This window comes from Oncorhynchus mykiss, chromosome 18, assembly GCF_057628025.1.
Source record: "Oncorhynchus mykiss isolate SJ-2025 chromosome 18, ASM5762802v1, whole genome shotgun sequence".
NCBI lineage: Eukaryota > Metazoa > Chordata > Actinopteri > Salmoniformes > Salmonidae > Oncorhynchus > Oncorhynchus mykiss.
In genome coordinates this window covers 51,554,303-51,580,180 of record NC_143039.1, presented here as the reverse complement: position 1 = coordinate 51,580,180, position 25,878 = coordinate 51,554,303, and the positions used below count along the sequence as shown (strand labels likewise).

The following is a 25,878-nucleotide window of genomic DNA, read 5'->3' as shown; positions in this document are numbered from 1 at the left end:
TGAAATTATTCACAGCCTTGCAAAGTTTTCACATTTTGTTTCCTTGTTTTTTCCATTATTCTTCACAAGCTACTTTTGTTCACAGCGATGTCTTGAATGAATAATTATTCACACCTCTTGATCTGGCACACCTAAATGAGTTGCATAAATTTGCTTAACAAGTTACAGATTAAGTTGAAAAGTGTCCACCGCTGAACATTAATAGTGGCTTATGACCTGTCAATAAAATGTATATTTTTCTTTCAATTCAGAAAACAACTGCATCAACTGAGTCCAAAATGAAGACACAGAAACTGATAGCTACTTTATTTACCATGGGTATGTAGTACACTGAATTTCATTCTGTGTTCATGTTTCTAACTCATTTTTTACTATTTGCTAACTTCATGCCAACTCGTGTATTAATCCTGAATTAAAATATTAACAACCAAAAAGGCAAGATGGTGACAAAATACACCATGTACATTTGGATAATGTAATTAGAATAATGAGCAATGATGTACATGTTGTATGCATATGATGTTACTATGCTTATGATTTTTTTCTAAATATGTTTATTTTGACATTTCATGGGGGCAATTTTACATTTTGCCAAGGCTACTTTACTGTCAAATGTCTCCCCTCGATTTGATAGCTTTACTAAAGATTTTAGTCCTTAGTCCCCGAGTCCCTAATGGGGAAATCTGGGATTCAAACAACAACAATGCGGACACCCCACCACTTTAGTAAACGTAATCACTCTCAAATTCATAGATGTAGCTATGGATGCAAGGACTGACCATCCATGATATCAAAATTATGATATATGGTTTCCAAAATATAAAAAAGGAAAATTACTCAATTGTAAGCGGTAAACATTATCACACTGCTGTAACCTCTATTACTTCAATTTTATTACCACACTACTGTAATGAAAAATGTACCCTCTTTTCAACAACAACAAAAATAGAACTCAGGTGTGGTAATCTCAATAAGGTATTATAGGTGATATTATTAACAATCAAGGGAATAATGTAGCTATAAATTATAATTGTATATATTACATAATAAAGATGTCAAAAACTGCACCATGCTGATGAAGGGAAATCTTGGAAATGTTGATATTGTGCGCAATAAACATATTAACCATTCATCTCATAAACCAGTGTTTTTATGCTGGAATATCCATGGAGTTCTGACCACAACTGCAGCACCTACGACAACCACTACAACTGCAGCACCTACGACAACCACTACAACTGCAGCACCTACGACAACCACTACAACTGCAGCACCTACGACAACCACTACAACTGCAGCACCTACGACAACCACTACAACTGCAGCACCTACGACAACCACTACAACTGCAGCACCTACGACAACCACTACAACTGCAGCACCTACGACAACCACTACAACTGCAGCACCTACGACAACCACTACAACTGCAGCACCTACGACAACCACTACAACTGCAGCACCTACGACAACCACTACAACTGCAGCACCTACGACAACCACTACAACTGCAGCACCTACGACAACCACAACTGTACCTCCTACGACCACCACAACTGTACCTCCTACGACCACCACAACTGTACCTCTTACGACAACCACAACTGTACCTCCTACGACAACCACAACTGTACCTCCTACGACAACCACAACTGTACCTCCTACGACAACTGTACCTCCTACGACAACTGTACCTCCTACGACCACTGTACCTCCTACGACAACCACAACTGTACCTCCTACGACAACCACAACTGTACCTCCCACGACAACCACAACTGTACCTCCCACGATAACCACAACTGTACCTCCCACGACAACCACAACGGTACCTCCCACGACAACCACAACGGTACCTCCCACGACAACCACAACGGTACCTCCCACGACAACCACAACGGTACCTCCCACGACAACCACAACTGTACCTCCCACGACAACCACAACTGTACCTCCTACGACAACCACAACTGTACCTCCTACGACAACTGTACCTCCTACGACAACTGTACCTCCTACGACAACTGTACCTCCTACGACAACTGTACCTCCTACGACAACTGTACCTCCTACGACAACTGTACCTCCTACGACAACTGTACCTCCTACGACAACTGTACCTCCTACGACAACTGTACCTCCTACGACAACTGTACCTCCTACGACAACTGTACCTCCTACGACAACTGTACCTCCTACGACAACTGTACCTCCTACGACAACCACAACTGTACCTCCTACGACAACCACAACTGTACCTCCTACGACAACCACAACTGTACCTCCTACGACAACCACAACTGTACCTCCTACGACAACCACAACTGTACCTCCTACGACAACCACAACTGTACCTCCTACGACAACCACAACTGTACCTCCTACGACAACCACAACTGTACCTCCTACGACAACCACAACTGTACCTCCTACGACAACCACAACTGTACCTCCTACGACAACCACAACTGTACCTCCTACGACAACCACAACTGTACCTCCTACGACAACCACAACTGTACCTCCTACGACAACCACAACTGTACCTCCTACGACAACCACAACTGTACCTCCCACGACAACCACAACTGTACCTCCCACGACAACCACAACGGTACCTCCCACGACAACCACAACGGTACCTCCCACGACAACCACAACGGTACCTCCCACGACAACCACAACGGTACCTCCCACGACAACCACAACTGTACCTCCCACGACAACCACAACTGTACCTCCCACGACAACCACAACTGTACCTCCCACGACAACCACAACTGTACCTCCAACGACAACCACAACTGTACCTCCCACGACAACCACAACTGTACCTCCTACGACCACCACAACTGTACCTCCTACGACCACCACAACTGTACCTCCTACAACAACCACAACTGTACCTCCTACCTCAACTGTACCTCCTACGACAACCACAACTGTACCTCCCACGACAACCACAACGGTACCTCCCACGACAACCACAACGGTACCTCCCACGACAACCACAACGGTACCTCCCACGACAACCACAACTGTACCTCCCACGACAACCACAACTGTACCTCCCACGACAACCACAACTGTACCTCCCACGACAACCACAACTGTACCTCCCACGACAACCACAACTGTACCTCCCACGACAACCACAACTGTACCTCCCACGACAACCACAACTGTACCTCCCACGACAACCACAACTGTACCTCCCACGACAACCACAACTGTACCTCCCACGACAACCACAACTGTACCTCCCACGACAACCACAACTGTACCTCCCACGACAACCACAACTGTACCTCCCACGACAACCACAACTGTACCTCCCACGACAACCACAACTGTACCTCCCACGACAACCACAACTGTACCTCCTACGACAACCACAACTGTACCTCCTACGACAACCACAACTGTACCTCCTACGACAACCACAACTGTACCTCCTACGACAACCACAACTGTACCTCCTACGACAACCACAACTGTACCTCCTACGACAACCACAACTGTACCTCCTACGACAACTGTACCTCCTACCACAACTGTACCTCCTACGACAACCAACACTGTACCTCCTACGACAACCACAACTGTACCTCCTACGACAACCACAACTGTACCTCCTACGACAACCACAACGGTACCTCCTACGACAACCACAACGGTACCTCCCACGACAACCACAACGGTACCTCCCACGACAACCACAACTGTACCTCCCACGACAACCACAACTGTACCTCCCACGACCACCACAACTGTACCTCCTACGACCACCACAACTGTACCTCCTACGACAACCACAACTGTACCTCCTACGACAACCACAACTGTACCTCCTACGACAACCACAACTGTACCTCCTACGACAACCACAACTGTACCTCCTACGACAACCACAACTGTACCTCCTACGACAACCACAACTGTACCTCCTACGACAACCACAACTGTACCTCCTACGACAACCACAACTGTACCTCCTACGACAACCACAACTGTACCTCCTACGACAACCACAACGGTACCTCCCACGACAACCACAACGGTACCTCCCACGACAACCACAACGGTACCTCCCACGACAACCACAACGGTACCTCCCACGACAACCACAACGGTACCTCCCACGACAACCACAACTGTACCTCCCACGACAACCACAACTGTACCTCCCACGACAACCACAACTGTACCTCCCACGACAACCACAACTGTACCTCCCACGACAACCACAACTGTACCTCCCACGACAACCACAACTGTACCTCCCACGACAACCACAACTGTACCTCCCACGACAACCACAACTGTACCTCCCACGACAACCACAACTGTACCTCCCACGACAACCACAACTGTACCTCCCACGACAACCACAACTGTACCTCCTACGACAACCACAACGGTACCTCCCACGACAACCACAACGGTACCTCCCACGACAACCACAACGGTACCTCCCACGACAACTGTACCTCCCACGACAACCACAACTGTACCTCCCACGACAACCACAACTGTACCTCCCACGACAACCACAACTGTTCCTCCCACGACAACCACAACTGTACCTCCCACGACAACCACAACTGTACCTCCTACGACAACTGTACCTCCTACGACAACTGTACCTCCTACGACAACTGTACCTCCTACGACAACTGTACCTCCTACGACAACTGTACCTCCTACGACAACTGTACCTCCTACGACAACTGTACCTCCTACGACAACTGTACCTCCTACGACAACTGTACCTCCTACGACAACTGTACCTCCTACGACAACTGTACCTCCTACGACAACTGTACCTCCTACGACAACTGTACCTCCTACGACAACCACAACTGTACCTCCCACGACAACCACAACTGTACCTCCCACGACAACCACAACTGTACCTCCCACGACAACCACAACTGTACCTCCCACGACAACCACAACTGTACCTCCCACGACAACCACAACTGTACCTCCCACGACAACCACAACTGTACCTCCCACGACAACCACAACTGTACCTCCCACGACAACCACAACTGTACCTCCCACGACAACCACAACTGTACCTCCCACGACAACCACAACTGTACCTCCCACGACAACCACAACTGTACCTCCCACGACAACCACAACTGTACCTCCCACGACAACCACAACTGTACCTCCCACGACAACCACAACTGTACCTCCTACGACAACCACAACTGTACCTCCTACGACAACCACAACTGTACCTCCTACGACAACCACAACTGTACCTCCTACGACAACCACAACTGTACCTCCTACGACAACCACAACTGTACCTCCTACGACAACCACAACTGTACCTCCTACGACAACCACAACTGTACCTCCTACGACAACCACAACTGAACCTCCTACGACAACCACAACTGTACCTCCTACGACAACCACAACTGTACCTCCTACGACAACCACAACTGTACCTCCTACGACAACCACAACTGTACCTCCGACGACAACCACAACTGTACCTCCTACGACAACCACAACTGTACCTCCCACGACAACCACAACGGTACCTCCCACGACAACCACAACGGTACCTCCCACGACAACCACAACGGTACCTCCCACGACAACCACAACGGTACCTCCCACGACAACCACAACTGTACCTCCCACGACAACCACAACTGTACCTCCCACGACAACCACAACTGTACCTCCCACGACAACCACAACTGTACCTCCCACGACAACCACAACTGTACCTCCCACGACAACCACAACTGTACCTCCCACGACAACCACAACTGTACCTCCCACGACAACCACAACTGTACCTCCCACGACAACCACAACTGTACCTCCCACGACAACCACAACTGTACCTCCCACGACAACCACAACTGTACCTCCCACGACAACCACAACTGTACCTCCCACGACAACCACAACTGTACCTCCTACGACAACCACAACTGTACCTCCTACGACAACCACAACTGTACCTCCTACGACAACCACAACTGTACCTCCTACGACAACCACAACTGTACCTCCTACGACAACCACAACTGTACCTCCTACGACAACCACAACTGTACCTCCTACGACAACCACAACTGTACCTCCTACGACAACCACAACTGAACCTCCTACGACAACCACAACTGTACCTCCTACGACAACCACAACTGTACCTCCTACGACAACCACAACTGTACCTCCTACGACAACCACAACTGTACCTCCGACGACAACCACAACTGTACCTCCCACGACAACCACAACTGTACCTCCCACGACAACCACAACGGTACCTCCCACGACAACCACAACGGTACCTCCCACGACAACCACAACGGTACCTCCCACGACAACCACAACGGTACCTCCCACGACAACCACAACGGTACCTCCCACGACAACCACAACTGTACCTCCCACGACAACCACAACTGTACCTCCCACGACAACCACAACTGTACCTCCCACGACAACCACAACTGTACCTCCCACGACAACCACAACTGTACCTCCCACGACAACCACAACTGTACCTCCTACGACCACCACAACTGTACCTCCTACGACCACCACAACTGTACCTCCTACAACAACCACAACTGTACCTCCTACCTCAACTGTACCTCCTACGACAACCACAACTGTACCTCCCACGACAACCACAACTGTACCTCCCACGACAACCACAACTGTACCTCCCACGACAACCACAACTGTACCTCCCACGACAACCACAACTGTACCTCCCACGACAACCACAACTGTACCTCCCACGACAACCACAACTGTACCTCCCACGACAACCACAACTGTACCTCCCACGACAACCACAACTGTACCTCCCACGACAACCACAACTGTACCTCCCACGACAACCACAACTGTACCTCCCACGACAACCACAACTGTACCTCCCACGACAACCACAACTGTACCTCCCACGACAACCACAACTGTACCTCCCACGACAACCACAACTGTACCTCCCACGACAACCACAACTGTACCTCCCACGACAACCACAACTGTACCTCCTACGACAACCACAACTGTACCTCCTACGACAACCACAACTGTACCTCCTACGACAACCACAACTGTACCTCCTACGACAACCACAACTGTACCTCCTACGACAACCACAACTGTACCTCCCACGACAACAACAACTGTACCTCCCACGATAACCACAACGGTACCTCCCACGACAACCACAACGGTACCTCCTACGACAACCACAACTGTACCTCCTACGACAACCACAACGGTACCTCCCACGACAACCACAACGGTACCTCCCAGGACAACCACAACGGTACCTCCCACGACAACAACAACGGTACCTCCCACGACAACCACAACTGTACCTCCTACGATCACCACAACTGTACCTCCTACGACCACCACAACTGTACCTCCTACGACCACCACAACTGTACCTCCTACGACCACCACAACTGTACCTCCTACGACCACCACAACTGTACCTCCTACGACCACCACAACTGTACCTCCTACGACAACCACAACTGTACCTCCTACGACAACCACAACTGTACCTCCTACTCCTACCTCAACTGTACCTCCTACGACAACCACAACTGTACCTCCTACGACAACCACAACTGTACCTCCTACGACAACCACAACTGTACCTCCTACGACAACCACAACTGTACCTCCCACGACAACCACAACTGTACCTCCCACGACAACCACAACTGTACCTCCTACGACAACCACAACTGTACCTCCCACGACAACCACAACTGTACCTCCCACGACAACCACAACTGTACCTCCTACGACAACCACAACTGTACCTCCTACGACAACCACAACTGTACCTCCTACGACAACCACAACTGTACCTCCTACGACAACCACAACTGTACCTCCTACGACAACCACAACTGTACCTCCTACGACCACCACAACTGTACCTCCCACGACAACCACAACTGTACCTCCCACGACCACCACAACTGTACCTCCCACGACCACCACAACTGTACCTCCCACGACAACCACAACTGTACCTCCCACGACAACCACAACTGTACCTCCCACGACAACCACAACTGTACCTCCTACGACAACCACAACTCTACCTCCTACGACAACCACAACTCTACCTCCTACGACAACCACAACTCTACCTCCTACGACAACCACAACTCTACCTCCTACGACAACCACAACTCTACCTCCTACGACAACCACAACTCTACCTCCTACGACAACCACAACTGTACCTCCCACGACAACCACAACGGTACCTCCCACGACAACCACAACTGTACCTCCTACGACAACCACAACTGAACCTCCTACGACAACCACAACTGTACCTCCTACGACAACCACAACTGTACCTCCTACGACAACCACAACTGTACCTCCTACGACAACCACAACTGTACCTCCTACGACAACCACAACTGTACCTCCTACGACAACCACAACTGTACCTCCTACGACAACCACAACTGTACCTCCTACGACAACCACAACTGTACCTCCTACGACAACCACAACTGTACCTCCTACGACAACCACAACTGTACCTCCCACGACAACCACAACTGTACCTCCCACGACAACCACAACGGTACCTCCCACGACAACCACAACGGTACCTCCCACAACCACAACTGTACCTCCCACGACAACCACAACTGTACCTCCCACGACAACCACAACTGTACCTCCCACGACAACCACAACTGTACCTCCCACGACAACCACAACTGTACCTCCCACGACAACCACAACTGTACCTCCCACGACAACCACAACTGTACCTCCCACGACAACCACAACTGTACCTCCCACGACAACCACAACTGTACCTCCCACGACAACCACAACTGTACCTCCCACGACAACCACAACTGTACCTCCCACGACAACCACAACTGTACCTCCCACGACAACCACAACTGTACCTCCCACGACAACCACAACTGTACCACCCACGACAACCACAACTGTACCTCCCACGACAACCACAACTGTACCTCCCACGACAACCACAACTGTACCTCCCACGACAACCACAACTGTACCTCCCACGACAACCACAACTGTACCTCCTACGACAACCACAACTGTACCTCCTACGACAACCACAACTGTACCTCCTACGACAACCACAACTGTACCTCCTACGACAACCACAACTGTACCTCCTACGACAACCACAACTGTACCTCCTACGACAACCACAACTGTACCTCCTACGACAACTACAACTGTACCTCCTACGACAACTACAACTGTACATCCTACGACAACCACAACTGTACCTCCTACGACAACCACAACTGTACCTCCTACGACAACCACAACTGTACCTCCTACCACAACTGTACCTCCTACCACAACTGTACCTCCTACGACAACCACAACTGTACCTCCTACGACAACCACAACTGTACCTCCTACGACAACCACAACTGTACCTCCTACGACAACCACAACTGTACCTCCTACGACAACCACAACTGTACCTCCTACGACAACCACAACTGTACCTCCTATGACAACCACAACTGTACCTCCTACGACAACCACAACTGTACCTCCTACGACAACCACAACTGTACCTCCCACGACAACCACAACTGTACCTCCCACGACAACCACAACTGTACCACCTACGACAACCACAACGATACCTCCCACGACAACCACAACGGTACCTCCCACGACAACCACAACTGTACCTCCCACGACAACCACAACTGTACCTCCCACGACAACCACAACTGTACCTCCCACGACAACCACAACTGTACCTCCCACGACAACCACAACTGTACCTCCCACGACAACCACAACTGTACCTCCCACGACAACCACAACTGTACCTCCCACGACAACCACAACTGTACCTCCCACGACAACCACAACTGTACCTCCCACGACAACCACAACTGTACCTCCCACGACAACCACAACTGTACCTCCCACGACAACCACAACTGTACCTCCCACGACAACCACAACTGTACCTCCCACGACAACCACAACTGTACCTCCCACGACAACCACAACTGTACCTCCCACGACAACCACAACTGTACCTCCTACGACAACCACAACTGTACCTCCTACGACAACCACAACTGTACCTCCTACGACAACCACAACTGTACCTCCTACGACAACCACAACTGTACCTCCTACGACAACCACAACTGTACCTCCTACGACAACCACAACTGTACCTCCTACGACAACCACAACTGTACCTCCTACGACAACTACAACTGTACCTCCTACGACAACCACAACTGTACCTCCTACGACAACCACAACTGTACCTCCCACGACAACCACAACTGTACCTCCCACGACAACCACAACTGTACCTCCCACGACAACCACAACTGTACCTCCCACGACAACCACAACTGTACCTCCCACGACAACCACAACTGTACCTCCCACGACAACCACAACTGTACCTCCCACGACAACCACAACTGTACCTCCCACGACAACCACAACTGTACCTCCCACGACAACCACAACTGTACCTCCTACGACAACCACAACTGTACCTCCTACGACAACCACAACTGTACCTCCTACGACAACCACAACTGTACCTCCTACGACAACCACAACTGTACCTCCTACGACAACCACAACTGTACCTCCTACGACAACTACAACTGTACCTCCTACGACAACTACAACTGTACCTCCTACCACAACTGTACCTCCTACCACAACTGTACCTCCTACGACAACCACAACTGTACCTCCTACGACAACCACAACTGTACCTCCTACGACAACCACAACTGTACCTCCTACGACAACCACAACTGTACCTCCTACGACAACCACAACTGTACCTCCTACGACAACCACAACTGTACCTCCTACGACAACCACAACTGTACCTCCTACGACAACCACAACTGTACCTCCTACGACAACCACAACTGTACCTCCCACGACAACCACAACTGTACCTCCCACGACAACCACAACTGTACCTCCCACGACAACCACAACTGTACCACCTACGACAACCACAACGATACCTCCCACGACAACCACAACGGTACCTCCCACGACAACCACAACGGTACCTCCCACGACAACCACAACGGTACCTCCCACGACAACCACAACTGTACCTCCCACGACAACCACAACTGTACCTCCCACGACAACCACAACTGTACCTCCCACGACAACCACAACTCTACCTCCTACGACAACCACAACTGTACCTCCTACGACAACCACAACTGTACCTCCTACGACAACCACAACTGTACCTCCTACGACAACCACAACTGTACCTCCTACGACAACCACAACTGTACCTCCTACGACAACCACAACTGTACCTCCTACGACAACCACAACTGTACCTCCCACGACAACCACAACGGTACCTCCCACGACAACCACAACGGTACCTCCCACGACAACCACAACGGTACCTCCCACGACAACCACAACGGTACCTCCCACGACAACCACAACGGTACCTCCCACGACAACCACAACGGTACCTCCCACGACAACCACAACTGTACCTCCTACGACAACCACAACTGTACCTCCCACGACAACCACAACGGTACCTCCCACGACAACCACAACGGTACCTCCCACGACAACCACAACGGTACCTCCCACGACAACCACAACTGTACCTCCCACGACAACCACAACTGTAGCTGCTACGACCCCCACAACAACTGTAGCTCCTACGACCACAACTGCAGCACCTACTACGACAACTACAGCCGAAACTGCTACGACAACCACGACTTCAGCGCCTACTACGACAACTACAACACCTACTATGACAACCACAACTGCAGCACCAACTACAACTGCAGCACCTACTACGGCAACTACATCTGCAGCACCTACTATGACAACAACATCTGCAGCACTTACTATAACAACCACAACTGCAGATCCTACGACAAGCACAACTGCAGCTCCTACTACAACAACTTTAGATCCTACAACCACAACAGAAGCACCTACAACGACAACTGAAGCTCCTACGATAACCACAACACCTACTACGACCATTACAACAGCAGCACCTATAACAACTGTAGCTTCTACGACCACTACAACTGCAGCACCTACTTCAACAACCACTGCATCACCTACAAGAACATCTGTATCTACTTTGACAAACACTGCAGCACCTGCTACAATAACTACAACTGAAGCTCCTACGATAACCACAACACCTACTCCAACCTTTACAACAGCAGCACCTATAACAAGAACCGTAGCTCCTATGATCAATACAACTTCAGCACCTACTTGGACAACCACTGCAGCACCTGCTACAATAACTACAACTGCAGCTCTTACAACAACCGCAACTGCAGCTAAACCTACAACCATAACTGCACCTCCTACTATGAAATTTTTGGTTCTTATGACAACTACAACTGCCGCACCTACAATGACAACTGTTGCTCCGACGGCAACTATAGCGCCTACGACCACTACATCTACCATACCTACAGCAACTAAAGCTCTTACTCCAATAACTGTAGCTCCTTCAACCAGCACCACAAAAGCTGCTATGACAATCAATTCAGCTTTTACTACAACAACCATTGGACCTACCACCCCTACAACTGCAGCATCTACTACGACAACAACTGCAGCTTTTACGAAAAACCCAATTGCAGCTCCTACAACTGCAGCTCCAACAACTGCCACTGCAGCTCCTACAGCTGCAGCTCCTACAACTGCAACTGCAGCTCCTACAGCTGCAGCTCCTACAACTGCAACTGCAGCTCCTACAAATGCAGCTCCTACAAATGCAGCTCCTACAACTGCAGCTCCTACAACTGCAGCTCCTACAACTGCAGCTCCTACAACTGCAGCTCCAACAACTGCAGCTCCAACAACTGCAACTGCAGCTCCAACAACTACAACTGCAGCTCCAACAACTGCAACTGCATCTCCAACAACTGCAACTGCATCTCCTACAACTGCATCTCCTACAACTGCAACTGCATCTCCTACAACTGCATCTCCTACAACTGCAACTGCAGCTCCTACAAATGCAGCTCCTACAAATGCAGCTCCTACAAATGCAGCTCCTACAACTGCAGCTCCTACAACTGCAGCTCCTACAACTGCAGCTCCTACAACTGCAGCTCCTACAACTGCAGCTCCAACAACTGCAGCTCCAACAACTGCAGCTCCAACAACTGCAGCTCCAACAACTGCAGCTCCAACAACTGCAACTGCAGCTCCAACTCCAACAACTACAACTGCAGCTCCAACAACTGCAACTGCATCTCCTACAACTGCAACTGCATCTCCTACAACTGCATCTCCTACAACTGCATCTCCTACAACTGCAACTGCATCTCCTACAACTGCATCTCCTACAACTGCAACTGCAGCTCCTACAAATGCAGCTCCTACAAATGCAGCTCCTACAAATGCAGCTCCTACAACTGCAGCTCCTACAACTGCAACTCCTACAACTGCAGCTCCAACAACTGCAGCTCCAACAACTGCAGCTCCAACAACTGCAGCTCCAACAACTGCAGCTCCAACAACTGCAGCTCCAACAACTGCAGCTCCAACAACTGCAACTGCAGCTCCAACAACTGCAACTGCAACTGCAGCTCCAACAACTGCAACTGCAGCTCCAACAACTGCAACTGCAGCTCCAACAACTGCAACTGCATCTCCTACAACTGCATCTCCTACAACTGCATCTCCTACAACTGCATCTCCTACAACTGCAACTGCATCTCCTACAACTGCAGCTGATAATGCTGCTCTAATTCCAACAGCTATAGCTCCTACAACCACTACAATGGCAGCTCCTTCAACAAACACAACTCCAGCTCCTTCGACAACCACAACAAAAGCTGCTACAAAAACCACAACAGCAGCACCCACAACGACAACTGTAGAAGCAACCACACCCCCTCCTACTCTGTTGCTGACCACTCCTTTCAATACAACAAGTGGAGGATTTCCTGGCTGGGCTCTGGCCATTATCATCCCTTGTGGCATCGCTATCATTTTGGTACCTCTGTGGATCCTGCTATGTGTACGTATAGTTTTGTGTTCACTTGTGTACTGTGTATACTGTTTACATATTTATTTAAAAAATATGCTAAATTTCTGCAATTATTTAATTTTACATGTGAATCATACTTCTCCATCTTGTTTTGCAGTGCATTTTATGTGGAGGATGTGCAGCTATAAGGAGACGCTGGCACAGACGCAGATATTACAATGTACAGTACACCAGAAGAAACGGTCTCTTCTGAGGTGACAATGCTAACATCTGTGGCCAATTGTCATCACAAGAACAGCCAATCTATATCTGCTAATCATGGGACTTTAATGCATGGAACATCACTTGACTACACAGGACTGCATCTGAGAAGATCAAGTGAAAATTGTTAATAAGCTTAAAAGGCCACATGTTTTTTGTGCAATGTACTACTTTTTATATTATGCATCTGATTGTTAATCAAAGTTACAGCTGAGCTGAACAAAGTATGTTTATATATTTATTAGTCATGTCATTTGTGGTTTCAAGCTGTGCTGTCCACTGACTAAAACAGTTATCGTTTATTTTTTTATTTATAATAAGCTTAATTCCAATATATATATTTTTTTGTTATTTCCTCTCTTGATTAACTATGAAGTAATTTATTTTGAACTGCAATACAGTACTTGTTTCTTCAACTTACAGTTTGACAAATGTAATGAAGATACAAACCAGTATTATTTTATGAAAAGGTTTGACTAACGGGTGATTATAGACAGCACATCTACACATCAAATGTAGTCAAAATTGTCCGACCTGGCACCTTAATATATGCAAACCTCATTAAAAGACAATTCATTCAAAAAACATGCTTTTTTTATATTTTGTATTCAGTGCCCTCAGAATGTATTCACACCCCTTGACATAAAAATTGTGTTACAGCCTGAATTTGAAATGGATTAAACTGAGATTTTGTGACAAATGGCCTACACACATTACTCCATACTGTCAAAGTGGTATTATGTTTTTAGATTTTTTTTTACAAATTAATTTAAAAAGTAAATAAGTATTCAACCCCTTTGTTATGGCAAGCTTACATAAGAAGTCACATAATAAGTTGCATGGACACACTGTGTTCAAAAATAGTATTGAACATGATTTTGGAATGACTTCCTGTCACGACTTCCACCGAAGGTGCCTCCTCTCCCTGTTCGGGCGGCGCTTGGCTGTCGTCGTCGCCGACCTACTAGCTGCCACCGATCCCTTTTCCATTTGGTTTTGTCTGTCTTGTGTTCACCTGTGTACACGCTAGGTTTTGTGCGGGATTGTTTGCATTACTGTCGTTAGTTTGGGATGCGTTTTTTTAAAAACTTTTAAGCAGGTGTATTTTCACGGGACTGTTTTGCCCACAGGTTAGTTTAGCAGAGAAGTGTTACCTCCGTTTTGTTTACTAGACTGCGTTCCTGTGTTCTTGTGGCTACGTTTGTGGTCATGTGCCTGTTGTGTTGGTGGACAGTAATAAAACGCCCTTCTTGGATATTCTTGCTCTCCTGCGCCTGACTCTACACCCACCTCTCCGAGGGAGAATCTGACACTTCTTCATCTCCGTACAACCACAAACACCAGGGAGCCCTTTGAGCATGGTTAAGTTATGAATGACACTTTATATGGTGTATCAATGCACCCAGTCGCTAAAGTGAAAGGAAACCGCTCAGGAATTTCACCATGAGGCCAATCGTGACTGAAACAGTCACAAAGTTTAATGGCTGTGATAGGAGAAAACTTAGGGTGGACCAATAACATTGCAGTTATTCCACAATACTAACTAAACTGACAGAGTGAAACGAAGGATGCCCGTATAAAATGTAGCAAAGCAATTCACTTTTTGTCCTAAATACAAGGTGTTATGTTTGTGACAAATCCAATACAACACAAGGACTTGGAAGTTTTTCGGAATATAACATAAATGGAATGTAGCTAAGCACAGGTAACATCCAAGAGGAAAACCTGGTTCAGTCTGCTTTCCACCAGACATTGGGAGATGAATTCACCTTTCAACAGGACAATAATTCGAAAACACAATGCCATGGTGTCTTTCACACATACATATACTGTACATATACATACAGTTGAAGTCGGAGGATTACATACACCTTATCCAAATACATTTAAACTCAGTTTTTCACAATTCCTGACATTTAATCCTAGTAAAAATTCCCTGTCTTAGGTCAGTTAGGATCACCACTTTTTAGAATGTGAAATGTCAGAATAACAGTAGAGAGAATGAGCTTTTATTTCTTTCATCACATTCCCAGTGGGTCAGAAGTTTACACACACTCAATTAGTATTTGGTAGCATTGCCTTTAAATGGTTTAACTTGGGTCAAACGTTGCAGGAAGCCTTCCACAAGCTTCCCACTAAAAGTTGGTTGAATTTTGGCCCATTCCTCCTGACAGAGCTGGTGTAACTGAGTCGAGTCAGATGTGTAGGCCTCCTTGCTCGCACAACCTTTTTCAGTTCTGCCCACAAATGTTCTATAGGATTGAGGATAGGGCTTTGTGAAGGCCACTCCAATACCTTGACTTTGTTGTACTTAAGCCATTTTGACACAACTTTGGAAGTATGCTTGGGGTCATTGTCCATTTGGAAGACATATTTGCGACCAAGCTTTTACTTCCTGACTGATGTCTGGAGATGTTGCTTTAATATAACCATACAATTTTCTTTCCTCATGATGCCATCTATTTTGTGAAGTGCACCAGTCCCTCCTGCAGCAAAGCACCCCCACAATATGATGCTGCAACCCCCGTTCTTCACGGTTGGGATGGTGCTCGTCGGCTTGCAAGCCTCCCCCTTTTTCCTCAAAACATAACGGTGGTCATTATGGCTAAACAGTTCTATTGTTGTTTCATCAGACCAGAGGACATTTCTCCCAAAAGTACGATCTTTGTCACCACGTACAGTTGCAAACCGTAGTCTGGCTTTTTTATGCCGGTTTTGTAGCAGTGGCTTCTTCCTTGCTGAGCGGCCTTTCAGGTTATGTCGATATAGGACTCGTTTTACTGTGGATATAGATACTTTGGACCTGTTTCCTCCAGCATCTTCACAGGGTCCTTTGCTGTTGAACTGGGATTGATTTACACTTTTCGCACCAAAGTACGTTCATCTCTAGGAGACAAAACACCCCCTTCCTGAGTGGTGTGACAGCTGCGTGGTCCCATGGTGTTTATTCTTGCGTACTATTGTTTGTAAAGATGAACGTGGTAACTTCAGGCATTTGGAAATTGCTCCCAATGATGAACCAGACTTGTGGAGGTCTAAACATTTTTTTTATAGGTCTTTGCTGATTTCCCCAAGATGTCACGCAAAGAGTTTGAAGGTAGGCCTTGAAATACATCCACCTCCAGTTGACGAAATTATGTCAATTAGCCTATCAGAAGCTTCTAAAGCCATTACATCATTTTCTGGAATTTTCCAAGCTGTTTAAAGGCACAGTCAACTTAGTTGCATGTAAACTTCTGACCCACTGGAATTGTGATGCAGTGAATAATAAGTGAAATAATCTGTCTGTAAACAGTTTTTGGAAAAATGATGTGTCATGCACAAAGTAGATGTCCTAACCGACTTGCCAAAACCTATAGTTTGTTACCAAGAAATGTGTGGAGTGGTTGAAAAACAAATTTTAAATGACTCCAACCTAAATGTAAACTTCCGACTTCAGCTGCATATAAGCTCAGCAAAAAAAGAAACGTCCCTTTTTCAGGACCCTGACTTTCAAAGATAATTTGTAAAAATCCAAATAACTTCACAGATCTTCATTGTAAAGGGTTTAAACACTGTTTCCCATGCTTGTTCAATGAACCATAAACAATTAATGAACATGCACCTGTGGAACAGTCGTTAAGACACTAACAGCTTACAGACGGTAGGCAATTAAGGTCACAGTTATGACAACTTAGGACACTAAAGAGGCCTTTCTACTGACTGAAAAACACCAAAAGAAAGATGCCCAGGGTTTCTGCTCATCTGTGTGAATGTGCCTTAGGCAAGCTGCAAGGAGGCATGAGGACTGCAGATGTGGCCAGGAAAATAAATTGCAATGTTCGTAATTTGAGACGCCTAAGACAGCACTACAGGGAGACAGGACGGACAGCTGATTGTCCTCGCAGTAACACCTGCACAGGATCGGTACATCCAAACATCACACCTGCGGGACAGGTACAGGATGGCAACAACTGCCCGAGTTACACCAGGAACGCACAATCCCTCCATCAGTGCTCAGACTCTCCGCAATAAGCGCAATAATAGGACCTGTTGTAAGGCAGGTCCTAACCAGACATCACCGGCAACAACGTCGCCTATGGGCACAAACCCACCGTTGCTGGACCAGACCGGACTGGCAAAAAGTTCTTCACTGACTAGTCGCGGTTGATGTGATGGTGATGGTCGGATTCGTGTTTATTGTCAAAGGAATGAGCGTGACAGAGGCCTGTACTCTGGAGAGGGATCGATTTGGAGGTGGAGGGTCCATCATGGTCTGGAGTGCAGGGTCCGTCATGGTCTGGAGTGGTGTGTCACAGCATCATCGGACTGAGCTTATTTTCACTGCAGACAATCTCAACGCTGTGCGTTACAGGGAATACGTCCTCCTCCCTCATGTGGTACCCTTCCTGCAGGCTCATCCTGACATGACCCTCCAGCATGACAATGCCACCAGCCATACTGCTCGTTCTGTGCGTGATTTCCTGCAAGACAGGAATGTCAGTGTTCTGCCATGGCAGGTGAAGAGCCCGTATCTCAATCCCATTGAGCACGCCTGGGACCTGTTGGATCTGAGGGTGAGGGCTAGGACCATTCCATCCAGAAATGTCCATGAACTTGCAGGTGCCTTGGTGGAAGACTGGAGTAACATCTCACAGCAAGAACTGGCAAATCTAGTGCAGTCCATGAGGAGATGCACTGCAGTACTTAATGCAGCTGGTGGCCACACCAGATACTGACTGTTACTTTTGATTTTAATCCCCCCCTTTGTTCAAGGACATATTATTCCATTTCTGTTAGTCACATGTCTGTGGAACTTGTTCAGTTTATGTCTCAGTTGTTGAATCTTATGTTCATACAAATATTTGCACATGTTAAGTTTGCTGAAAATAAACAGTTGACAGTGAGAGGACATTTCTTTATTTGCTGCGTTTTTATATATACACTGCTCAAAAAAATAAAGGGAACACTAAAATAACACATCCTAGATCTGAATGAATGAAATATTCTTATTGAATACTTTCTTTACATAGTTGAATGTGCTGACAACAAAATCACACAAAAATCGAAAACCACACTACAGGCTGATCCAACTGATGTAATGTCCTTAAAACAAATCAAAATGAGGCTCAGTAGTGTGTGTGGTCTCCACGTGCCTGTATGACCTCCCTACAACGCCTGGGCATGCTCCTGATGAGGTGGCGGATGGTCTCCTGAGGGATCTCCTCCCAGACCTGGACTAAAGCATCCGCCAACTCCTGGACAGTCTGTGGTGCAACGTGGCGTTGGTGGATGGAGCGAGACTTGATGGCCCAGATGTGCTCAATTGGATTCAGGTCTGGGGAACGGGAGGGCCAGTCCATAGCATCAATGCCTTCCTCTTGCAGGAACAGCTGACACACTCCAGTCACATGAGGTCTAGCATTGTCTTGCATTAGGAGGAACCCAGGGCCAACCGCACCAGCATATGGTCTCACAAGGGGTCTGAGGATCTCATCTCGGTACCTAATGGCAGTCAGGCTACCTCTAGCGAGCACATGGAGGGCTGTGCGGCCCCCCAAAGAAATGCCACACCATGACGGACCCACCGCCAAACCGGTCATGCTGGAGGATGTTGCAGGAAGCAGAACGTTCTCCACGGCGTCTCCAGGCTGTCACGTCTGTCACGTGCTCAGTGTGAACCTGCTTTCCATCTGTGAAGAGCACAGGGCGCCAGTGGCGAATTTGCCAATCTTGGTGTTCTCTGGCAAATGCCAAACGTCCTGCACAGTGTTGGGCTGTAAGCACAACCCCCACCTGTGGACGTCGGGCCCTCATACCACCCTCACGGAGTCTGTTTCTGACTGTTTGAGCAGACACATGCACATTTGTGGCCTGCTGGAGGTCATTTTGCAGGACTCTGGCAGTGCTCTTCCTTGCACAAAGGCGGAGGTAGTGGTCCTGCTGCTGGGTTGTTGCCCTCCTACGGCCTCCTCCACGTCTCCTGATTTACTGGTAGCGCCTCCATGCTCTGGACACTACGCTGACAGACACAGCAAACCTTCTTGCCACAGCTCGCATTGATGTGCCATCCTGGATAAGCTACACTACCTGAGCCACTTGTGTGGGTTGTAGACTCCGTCTCATGCTACCACTAGAGTGAAAGCACCGTCAGCATTCAAGTGACCAAAACATCAGCCAGGAAGCATAGGAACTGAGAAGTGGTCTGTGGTCACCACCTGCAGAACCACTCCTTTATTAGGGGTGTCTTGCTAATTGCCTATAATGTCCACCTGTTGTCTATTCCATTTGCACAACAGCATGTGAAATTTATTGTCAATCAGTGTTGCTTCCTAAGTGGACAGTTGGATTTCATAGAAGTGTGATTGACTTGGAGTTACATTGTGTTGTTTAAGTGTTCCCTTTATTTTTTTGAGCAGTGTATATATAGTCTCAACGTCAACAGTGAAGAGACAACTCCTTGATGCTGACCTAGGCAGAGTTCTTCTATCCAGTATCTGTGTACTTTTGCCTATCTTAATATTTATTTTTATTGGCCAGTTTGAGATATGGGTTTTTCTTTGCAACTCTGCCTAGAAGGCCAGCATCCCGGAGTTGCCTCTTCACTGTTCACGTTGAGACTGGTGTTTTGCGGGTACTATTTATTGAAGCTGCCAGTTGAGGACCTGTGAGGCATCTTTTTCTCAAACTAGACACTCCAATGTACTTGTCCTCTTGCTCTGTTGTGCACCAGGGCCTTCCACTCTTTCTATTCTGGTTAGAGCTAGTTTACGCTGTTCTGTGAAGGGAGTAGTACACAGCGTTGTACGAGATCTTCAGTTTCTTGGCAGTTTCTCACATGGAATGGCCTTCATTTCTCAGAACAAGAATAGACTGACGAGTTTCAGAATATAGTTCTTTGTTTCTGGCCATATTGTACCTGTAATCGAACCCACAAATGCTGACGCTCCAGATACTCAACTAGTCTAAAGAAGGCCAGTTAAATTGCCTTTTTAATAGCACAACAGTTTAACTGTTAGCCTTTTAAAATTATAAACTTGATTTAGCTAACACAATGTGCCATTGGAACACAGGAGTGATGGTTGCTGATAATGGGCCTCCATACGCCTATGTAGTTATTCCATTAAAAAATGTACCATTTCCATCTACAATAGTCATTTACAAAATCAACAATGTCTACACTATTTACGATCAATTTGATGTTATTTTAATGGACAAAAAATGTCCAAACCTTTGAACGGTACTGTACATATTACCTCAACTAAGCGGTGTACCCCCCTGTATATAGTCTCTCTGTTATTTAATGCTGCTCCTTCATTACTTGTTACTTTTATTTCTTATTCATATTTTTTTGAAACTGCATTGTTGTTTAGGGGCTCGTAAGTAAGCATTTCACTGTAAGGTCTACATGTATTCGGCGCATGTGACCAATAAAATTTGATGACATTTTTTACTTGAAGATAAAAAAAAATGTAGACAGCATTTGATGAGAATCTGTTGCTCCATGTCTTTACGATGGTTCCACTACAACTTTCAGAAATTAACAACAATTATGCATACAAATTATAATGAAAATGCAGTATGATTTATTGATCAACACCAAAACCCATTGTCACATACAGGACGACTTCGGCTTGTGCCATCTCGCTCTATACAGACTGGTTGCTCCGGCAATGTACCAATACTCCAGTTTAACATGTGTGTAGATGTTTCTGCATCATTTGAGACAAAGAGGACAAGTCGGAAATGGGAAACATGACACCGGTAACCTCGCTGCCGGATCCGCTTCTTGCCCTAGCTAAACATGAGCAGAATTACTGCCTGCATTTTGAACCCTGCCTACCCAAACTCTTAATTTGTTGAGAGTTATGTCTGAAGATTATCCTCCCGTAACAGATTTTTTTCCCCCATTTCGAAGTGTCAGAGTGCAGCCGACATCCTCTCCAGACCTTCTGCCGTTACCTAGCTTACGTTGTCTGACGACTCACGCTGAATTAATTTCTACTGCTCTATCGATTGCTACATACATTCTACATTCAGTCTCAACCTGCTATCCTAGAAGTCAAAATCAGTGGCATGGTACAAAACAAACTCAGCGATTGGATGGTCTTTCAGACTCATAGAGAAGAAATGTCAGTTGGCCGGAAAGATGTGGATGGGTAACCAGGCAATAGCTTACGATGCTACAAGGTCTAGGATATCAGAGACTGTCATCTCAGGTTTTGTTGAAAGTGAAATGTCATATTACCACAATGATATTATTTCCCTGCACTGTCTCTGTGAATAGGTTGCGCAATATGAGCCTTACACGCTATTGCTGTCACACCCTAAAAAACTACAGCCTAAAAAAAAAAAAAAAAAACACGTTCTCTGCGTCTAGCAAGTATAACCAGAATTGCACACACTTTACATCCACGGCAACGTTCCTTATTAGCCAAGAAGGCTCTGAGTTGAACAACTTGACAGGTTGAGTCAGCCATCCCTCACAGGGAGCATGTAGAAGTTCAGAAGCGATACATGATGCTGGTTAGAAACAAGTTGCACAAAATCATTTGCTTTTAGATCACCTATTGTATTGATCACTTTTGGGCATAGTGCCCAGCTAAAGGGCACAATCTTCAAAAGCAAGCTCCATTTTTGCAACCCATTACTTCATCTGGGTTATAATAATAATAATAATAATAACAACATTTAATCTGTAGAGCATATTTCCCAAGCTCAATGAACATAAGGTATAAAACAAAAACAGCATCAGTACATCAGAAAGTAGAAACAACTATCACAAGACATTAAAACATGACCTACTAATGCAAAACATAGAAATTAATCAAATATTAAAAGCTAGCCTGAATAGGTGGGACTGTCGTTGTTTTTTAAATGAGGAAATGTAAGCTGCCTCATTGACATGTACAGCTAGAGTGTTCTAGAGCTGATGTGAGGAGTTCCTGTCACTTATGCTGTGCAGGTTTGTGGCCGGTATGACCAGGCTGTTTGAGCCTGATGATCTTAGGTTGAGTGCTGGTGAATAGTTCTCTAGAAGTTGGCATATATATTTAGGTGCATCACCCTTGAGGGCCTGAAATGTGAGCAGAATAATCCTGAATTTGATCCTATATTCAACAGGCAGCCATGGGAGGTTAAATAAAACAGGGGTGATTGCAGTGCATTGCAGTAGTCAATATCAAATCAAGATTAAATCAAATTTTATTAGTCACATGGCCCGAAGAGGACAGTTGTAGACCTTACAGTGAAATGCTTACTTACAAGCCCCTAACCAACAATGCAGTTTCAAAATAAATATGTAAATTAGATCAGTCTTCCGGAACAGCTAGTGCTCTCATGCATGTTTCAGTGTTATTTGCCTCGAAGCGAGCATAGAAGTAGTTTAGCTCGTCTGGTAGGCTCATGTCACTGGGCAGCTCTTGGCTGTGCTTCCCTTTGTAGTCTATAATGGTTTGCAAACCCTGCCACCTCCGACGAGCGTCAGAGTCGGTGTAGTACGATTCGATCTTATATTGATACTTTGCCTGTTTGATGGTTCGTCAGAGGGCATAGCGGGATTTCTTATAAGCTTCTGGGTTAGAGTCCGCTCCTTGAAAGAGGCAGTTCTACCCTTTAGCTGAGTGCGGATGCTGCCAGTAATCCATGGCTTCTGGTTGGGGTATGTACGTACGGTCACTGCGGATGACGTCACTTATTGATGAAGCCAATGACTGATGTGGTGTACTCCTCAATGCCATCGGAGGAATCCCAGAACATATTCCATTCTGTGCTAGCAAAACAGTCCTGTACATTCAATAACAATAGAACAAAAGGAAGTCTATATATAGTGTGTGCAAATGGCGTGAGGAGGTAAGCAAATAAATAGGCCATAGTAGCGAAGTAATTACAATTTAGCAGATTAACACTGGAGTGATAAATGAGCAGATGATGATGTGCAAGTAGCGATACTGGTGTGCAAAAGAGCAGAATAGTAAATAAAAACAATATGGGGATGAGGTAGGTAGATTAGGTGGGCTATTTACAGATGGACTATGTACAGCTGCAGCGATCGGTTAGCTGATGTTTAAAGTTTGTGGGGGAAAAATAAGTCTCCAGCTTCAGAGATTTTTGCAATTCGTTCCAGTCACTGGCAGCAGAGAACTGGAGGGAAAGGCGGCCAAAGGAGGTGTTGGCTTTGGGGATGACCAGTGAGAAATGCTGTATACTATACCATCTATTGCACCTTGCCTAAGCCGCTCGGCATTCGCTCATCCATATATTTCTATGTATATATATATTCGCATTCACCCTGTTTAGATTTGTGTATTAGGTAGTTGTTAGATTACTTGTTAGATATTATTGCACTGTCGGAACTAGAAGCACAAGCATTTCGCTACACTCGGATTAACATCTGCTAACCATGTGTATGTGACCAATACAATTTTATTTGATTTGGCTTAAGGTTAACAGTCTGGTTAAGGTTATGGTATAAGCGGAAATGACAGCATTTTAGGAAATCTAAGTGCTTGTTGACAAGCAAGCACTTAGATATGGTCATTTTCACATTTTCATAAATTCTTAGTATACTTCATTCCCATTTGTGAAAATTCTATAGCAATATAGTGTGGGAAAGCGGCCGTGCGTTTGGAAAAATGAATAGACCCTGCGGTAAATAACACCTAATAAAAACATATGTATTTTCTAGGACCAGAATTTATGCAGATCGGTGCGCCATAGCCAATCAGAGCTACTAAGCCTTTATGCAAACAAGCCATTTGCCACAAAGGCCTGCCATCATTCACTTTGAAATGGACTGTGTGTTTACAGGCAGTTGCAACAGCGTGACTTTAGATCAAAAGCCAAAAGCCATAAAACAAACCTGAATGGATTTCTGCAAATACGTCAATACCACGGGAGTCCTCTTACATTTGAACTTTACAATCCTATTGATCAAACAAACATGAAAAGCTAGGCTCTCTCTCCCTGAGTTATGCACATCAATAACAAGATCAACAACTAATGCTAGCCAGAGCAAGATTACCTCAAATCTAACTCAGGAACATTAGATAAACCTTCTTAAACTTTTTCAGCAAGTTGGCTGTTAAAATTGCCCTAATAAACAAATGGGTATTGCAGCCTACTCATCCTTCAACTGGCTAAAGTTGGCTAACTTGCTACTTCATGACACAAATGAGAGAACACTTATTTACAATGACGGCCTACACAGGCCAAACCCGGACGACGCTGGGCCAATTGTGCGCCACCCTTTGGGACTCCAAATCACAGCTGGTTGTCATACAGCCTGGATTCAAACCAGGGTGTCTGTAGTGACCCCTCAAGCACTGAGATGCAGTGCCTTAGACTGCTGCGCCACTTGGGAGCCGAAGTTTAAAGTTAGCCTAGGCTATTACCCCCTGAACATAGACAGGATCCACACTGAAAATATGCTAAAACATTAGTTTGATAAAGACAAAGAGCATATTTTTATCAGAATCATTCATCCTAGGCCAACTAATCAAACAGATGTTGTGGCCATAATTCATCCCCATGCCGTGTTCACTGTAGAATTGTTAATCCATTTGCAAAAT

At 46.5% G+C, this 25,878-nt stretch overlaps 1 protein-coding gene across 1 annotated transcript; it reads left to right on the top strand.

Moving 5' to 3' along the window:
• Positions 1 to 2,134: 2,134 nt before the first annotated feature.
• LOC149975559 (uncharacterized) lies at positions 2,135 to 12,054 on the top strand (the record flags this gene model as incomplete). The annotated part of the gene is made up of 3 exons (XM_090206663.1): positions 2,135 to 3,940; positions 5,081 to 7,296; positions 11,772 to 12,054. Coding segments are annotated over 3 exons (4,305 nt in total), but the record flags the coding sequence as incomplete, so codon positions are not given.
• Between the last annotated feature and the right edge of the window lie 13,824 nt (positions 12,055 to 25,878).